The sequence below is a fragment of the Mustela erminea genome, chromosome 12 (assembly GCF_009829155.1).
Source record: "Mustela erminea isolate mMusErm1 chromosome 12, mMusErm1.Pri, whole genome shotgun sequence".
In the NCBI taxonomy this organism is placed as follows: Eukaryota; Metazoa; Chordata; class Mammalia; order Carnivora; family Mustelidae; genus Mustela; species Mustela erminea.
Genome location: NC_045625.1, coordinates 35,514,283 through 35,520,282, shown reverse-complemented (window position 1 = coordinate 35,520,282; position 6,000 = coordinate 35,514,283). Strand labels below are relative to the sequence as shown.

The following is a 6,000-nucleotide window of genomic DNA, read 5'->3' as shown; positions in this document are numbered from 1 at the left end:
GTCTTGCTCTCTCTCTCTCTCTCTCTTCTTTTTTCTCTCTCAGCCTTGGAGAGAAACTTAGGTTCTTTTTATTTTAAAAATTCAGTTTTAAGTATTGTTTGTCTACTTTTAAATACTTTCTCCTGGATTTTATTTGACCGACAATGTCAATTTTTGCCCCTAGGACAAATTTTTATCTCCTAGTCACCTTTTCTGCTCCTAGCTTCTCTTTGATCGATGGTTTTTGTTTTTAGTGATCCAATGGCCTCCCAAATCCCACACAGAACCCACTGAGATTTTTCTTCACTGTCTCACCATCTTCCTGCAATAACTCTTTCCAGGAAAGGCTGTTTGTTTTGATGACTAGTTTATTTCCTCCCTATTGAGGTAAAAGTTCATGTCAGCTCTCGGAAGCTTTCTATCCCGCTCATTCTTTTAACTGGACTTCTAGATTGCTCACTATTGGGAAGTGGCTTGGAATTTCTCACAAGTCAGGGGTTTATTCTTAGGTGTCTGCTAGTGAACATCACCTTCCTCTCCCTCTGACTGCCATGTAGGGTTGGGTATTCTTGGGCAGAAAAGCGATTGATGGTCACCAGTTGGCTGCATACATGGTCGAGCCTGGTCAGGAAGTTAGAATTCATTTGATTCTCCTAAATACATCTCAGTTTCCACATCACTCTGATGGGCTCTGGGAGGTCTCAGCTATCCAGAGACAGAAGCAAGGGGGTGAATAACACTCTCAACAAGGGGAAAGGAAAAAGGCCTGGGTGTTTGACCCTTACATCAGTTTTGCCACCACCTACGCACTCTCCTCTGTGCTCCTGAGGTGTGAATGGTTTTCTGGTGGGGACCATGACTGAGGACAGGAAAAGAGGTCAATTTTGGAGACACAGGAAGAGAACAATTCAAGAAACAGTTTTAGGAATTAATATGAAAATAGGGAGAAAGAAACAATGAGCACAGAGATAAATATTACTCTTGTTTAATATGGAGTAGGATATGTTGGAAGGTCCATGAATCAAGGACCCATCCAAACTTGTTCAAAGAAAGAGGCCAGGGAGCAATTGAATTATAGATCTATAGCCCAGTGATTTTATAAGTTAAAAATAAAACTTGAAGAGTTATTTTCCCTGGACATCAAATAGCTCAGTATTCATCCTAAGGATAGATGAGTATAGGGCTTGACCAACGGTATATACTTGTGTAGAAGTGCTTCTAGAATGGAACAGAAACGTCCTATTAAATGCTTCCTATTCACACAAAGCATTCTGTGTAATCGGATATGCCTCTGTACCTTTGACGAAATTGGCCCTTTATCTTATCCTCTGAGCCCCTCAGGTGAGAGAAACTAGGGAATAGAGATCTATCAGGACCCCTCCACCATCACTGGATGACGTGTTTGGATAGGGCCAGGTTCTTCACAGTGGCCCTCACATCCTTGTTCCTGAGGCTGTAGATGATGGGGTTCAGCATAGGGATCATCACCCCATAGAAGAGGGAGGTGAGTTTGTCTGAAACATCCTGCTTGTCTGCCCCCAGTGGGGTCCTTGGATTTGGGCTTTCTGTACACAAAGAGCATAGTTCTGTAGAACCATGAATGTGAGGTAGGCAGAGCAGGTAGAAAAGGCCTTTTTCCTTCTCTGAGCTAGGGTTATCCTCAGGTTGGTAGCAATGATAATCACATAGGAGATGAAAGTGTAGTGAGCTGAAATGCCCAGAAAGATCACATTGGCCACTGCCATAGTGATCAATCACATTGATGAGATGTCAGTACAGACTAACTTCAGGACAGCCAGGATGTCACAGGTAAAGTGGTTGATGAAGTTGTCCTCACAGGAGGGTAATCCTGTCCCTAAAGATGTTTGCACCATGGCAGTCATGCTTCTGGCTGTCCAGGAGCTGACAGTCATGGGCACATAGGCAGCTTGCTCATCACCAGTAGGTACCTGAGGAGGTTACAGATGGCCAGATAGAGATCAAATGCCATCATGCCCAGAAGCACACACTCTGTGGCTCCCATGGCAAAGCAGATAAGCATCTGCACACCTAGGCAGAGAAGGGGATGGTTTTCCTGCAGATTAGGAAGCTGTTGTGAATGAAGGGGCCTGAGGTGGTTGTGCAGTGGATCTACAAGAAGGAGTGGTTCCCAGGGAAGAAGTGCATGATCATGTGCTGGTAGTAGGTAGACACAGTCCCCAGGATGAGGACCCCATTGCCCAGTAGGAGCACTAAATAGATCACGAAGATATGCACAAAGAACATTTGGCATGGTAGGAAGGACTGGCGCTGTGTGGTCTGTAGGGGATTTAGGAGACCAGAATACCTTCACATACAAGAAGGAAAGAGATTGGGTACATCCATGTAGAGGTACTAAACCTAATTAGGAGTGAAGGTAGAAGCTATTGGAGGGTAGAGTTAAGCACATTCGAGGAAGAGTTTGCAAGGGCTGAATGAAAAACCTAGACTCTGGAAGTACTGAATTCTTTGTTACTGGAGATGTCCAAGAAATGACACTTGACTAGGGTCAGGGACATTGGAGAGGAACAGCATGCATCCTGTGCATAGGGTTAAACAAGAAAATCCCTGACACCTCTTCTAACAATAATATTGCATGGCTCTACTAAGTGTCTGAAGTTTGCTTAAATGGCTACTAGATGGCATTTGTGTATTTGAAAGAGCAAGATTATTCCCTACTGGTGCAAAGCAGAAAGTAGTAACAGGACTAACATTAGAATCAGAAATTTTATTAAACAAACAGTCATCCTTAGGCAATTCATTCTAAGAAATATAAGAAAATGTAAATATCACTTGATCAAAAACTTCCAAAATCTGTTCTCAAAAAAGAATTCACTTTCCAAATTCTCTTTTTATGAAGTCAGCCATATTCAAAGAATTTCCTAGAACTTGACATAAAAATGCTTCTATTTAACTGCTGACACCTCTGAATCTCTCATTTACCTTGTGTGTCTATTGCTCTATATAGGGACGGTGTCTTACTCTGTTCCACATGGCACACAGCACTGGGCAACATTCATGATATGACCAAAACTGGCATCTAATAATTCTATTGTGCTTACCATTTAGAAAGCACTTGTTTATAATAAGTAATTCATGTGAAATTAAGTGGTTAGATGTTAAAATATGAATAAGTAGACTGGAAAAGGTTAGGCAACCCACCAAAGGTCATAGGTAAGGAAAAACTTCCCAGTTTTTATCCTGCTGAGCTATGGAGGCTCAGGAAATGTTACCAAGTTTACATCTCTTGAACATTCACAGTGTACTGTGGCATATTAAAGCTTTGAGAAGTCCTGGACCAAAGAAAGGTGTTAAATGTTAGGCCCCCAAAGACTTCAAATATACTTAGCCTCTGTCTATCTGTCTGTCTATCTCTATCTCTGTCATCTTTCTTTTTTCTAGAATGTGAGTTATTATCCAAACAAATACTAGCTTTTTTAAATGGGAATTGCTGTAAGTGATGGGCATCAAATTCAAATCTATACTCCTTCTTGCTGTTAACTTACAAGCAGTGTTTCATAATGTGAAGTGCACTGAGAAAAAATAGCCTCAATTTTCTTATAGCTAAAAAGAAATGGCTTGTTTCCACCCAAAAGCTCTCTATGTGGAGAAGTTGTCTGTGTCTCTTCTTATACTTCAGCCAAACTGACTGTCTTCCAGAAACAGTCCAATATGAAAATTCCCACTTCCTCCTTGTTCCTGTGACTCTCCTGGGGAATCCAAGAGGGATGGCAACAGTGCTGGGAGCGCCCTCTGTCCTCCGTGCACTGGGTGTGTAGCTAGACACAGTGCAGGCCATTCACCAAACTCGCTTTGATGATTCCTCTCTCCTTCATTTTATCATGTGTTCAGAATGTCTTTGTGAATTCAGTTAGAGATCTGCTGTGTGGCATCTGTCAAAACTCTCAGCTGTATGGCTAGAACTCACAAGATGTACTCACAAGATGTTCAGTGTATACACTGAAAAGTTAAACGTTCTCTGAAAAAGGACAGAAGGGCAAGAGAGGATTCCGGATCACGTGACTTGTCTATCGGATGGCAACTATAATGATGAGAAGTCCTTTATCCCATAGGGTGGGAACATAGAGGAGCCCTCCATCACTGGGCGAAACATTTCTGAGCCACCAGGTTCCTCACAGCAGCCTTTACATCCTTGTTCCTGAGGCTGTAGATGATGGGGTTGAGCATGGGGATCACCAACCCATAAAAGAGGGGGATAAGCTTGTCTGAAAGGTCTTGTTTGTCTGCCCCCAGGGGATCCTTAGACTTGGGCTTCCCGTACATGAAAAATAAGGTCCCATAGAAGATGACCACCACAGTGAAGTGGGCAGAGCAGGTGGAGAAGGCCTTTCTCCTCCCCTCAGCTGAGGGGATCCTCAGGATGGTAACAATGATGAACACATAAGAGATGGAGATGAAGAGAACTGGGGCCCCCAGGAAGATCACGTTGGTCACCCCCATGCTGATCACATTGATGGAGATGTCAGCACAGGCCAACTTCAGGACAGCCAGGATTTCACAGGTGAAGTGGTTGATGACATTGTCCCCACAGAAAGGCAGCTGAATTGTCAAAGATGTGTGTACCACAGAAGCCGTACCACCAACAGCCCAGGAGCTGGCCGCCATGGGCACATAGGCAGCCTTGCTCATGACCACGGGGTACCTCAGGGGGTTACAGATGGCCACATAACGATCAAATGCCATCATGCCCAGAAGCACACACTCTGTCCCTGCCATAGCAAAGGAGAGAAACATCTGCACGGCACAGGCTGAGAAGGAGATGGTTTTCCTAGGATTGAGGAAGCCATCTAGGAATAGAGGGACTGAGGAGGTTGTGTAGCAGATGTCCAGGAAGGAGAGGTTCCCCAGGAAGAAGTACATGGGTGTGTGCAGGCGGGAGTCAAGGACGGTCACCAGGATGAGGACCCCGTTTCCCAGCAGGATCACCAGGTACATCAGGAGGATGAGCACAAAGAACATTTTCTCCAGTTTAGGGTGCGCTGAGAGGCCCAGGAGAATGAACCCCACCACAGGGGAGGACCAATTGCCTTTTTCCATGTGCATTCCCTTCTGTCATCAGCCAAGGACAAACACAGCAAAGGCTTTCTTGAGAAAAGTCTCAGGCATTTGGTACACCATCACTGTGTGCTACAGAACAGGACAACATAGGTCCATAAGAGATAATCGGTAGGAGTGTGGTTAGATCTTAGATGGGGGACGGTCAGGGCTGGAAGAGGGCTTACAAATACTGTACTGAGGCCCAGAGAGGGGAAGTGACCCGTCCAAGTCTTTGGGGCAAGGTGGTGATAGAGACAGGACCTGAGCCCAGCAGAGGTAATCCCGTCAAGGAGGGCTTTTCCTCTGCTCTATGATGAGCATGGGAAAATGCTGTAAGTTACTTCTTTTTGATGTAAATGCATAGAAATTTCATTTAATCTGGGCTTTCCTAGATTCTTAGAGAGGGGAATGCCCAAACTGATCCTATTCTTACAACTACAAAAATTTCAAGCCTTGTTAAACGTTGATTACATTTGGAAGGAACTTGTTAAAAGAGTGTTAATCCGGGGCACCTGGGTGGCTCAGTGAGTTACAGTCTCTGCCTTTAGCTCAGGTCATATTCAGGGTTCTTGGATGGATCTCTGCTCGATAGGGAGCCTGCTTCCCCCTCTTTCTCTGCCTGCCTCTCTGCCTACTTGTGATCTCTGTCAAATAAACAAATAAATAAAATCTTAAAAAAAAAATATTCCCCATCCAGATAGAATGTTCAGCCATAAGACGGATCCTTCCTTAGTCGGCCCACCCTCAGCAACAGACTTGCCTATTGTCAGAATTAGGATCTGTCTATTCTTTTTTTTTTTTTTTTTTTAAGATTTTATTTATTTACTTGACAGACAGAGCACAAGTAGGCAGAGAGGTAGGCAGAGAAAGATGAGAAAGCAGGCTCCCTGCTGAGCAGAGCCTGATTCAGGGCTCAATCCCAGAACCCTGGGATCATGACCTGAG

The 6,000-nt window shown here is 44.2% G+C and overlaps 1 protein-coding gene and 1 pseudogene across 1 annotated transcript; both read right to left on the bottom strand.

Moving 5' to 3' along the window:
- Positions 1-1,365: 1,365 nt before the first annotated feature.
- Positions 1,366-2,244, bottom strand: LOC116570770 (annotated as a pseudogene).
- A 1,635-nt stretch (positions 2,245-3,879) lies between these two features.
- Positions 3,880-5,108, bottom strand: LOC116570759 (olfactory receptor 2S2-like). The gene has a single exon (XM_032308270.1). It carries the CDS (start codon positions 5,059-5,061, stop codon positions 4,096-4,098), a length of 966 nt encoding a protein of 321 aa, XP_032164161.1. The 5' UTR covers positions 5,062-5,108; the 3' UTR covers positions 3,880-4,095.
- Positions 5,109-6,000: the final 892 nt, after the last annotated feature.

What these genes read in the sequence shown, in the direction of transcription:
- LOC116570759 (XM_032308270.1), bottom strand. Translation starts at nt 5,061, where the DNA reads ATGCACATGGAAAAAGGCAATTGGTCCTCCCCTGTGGTGGGGTTCATT.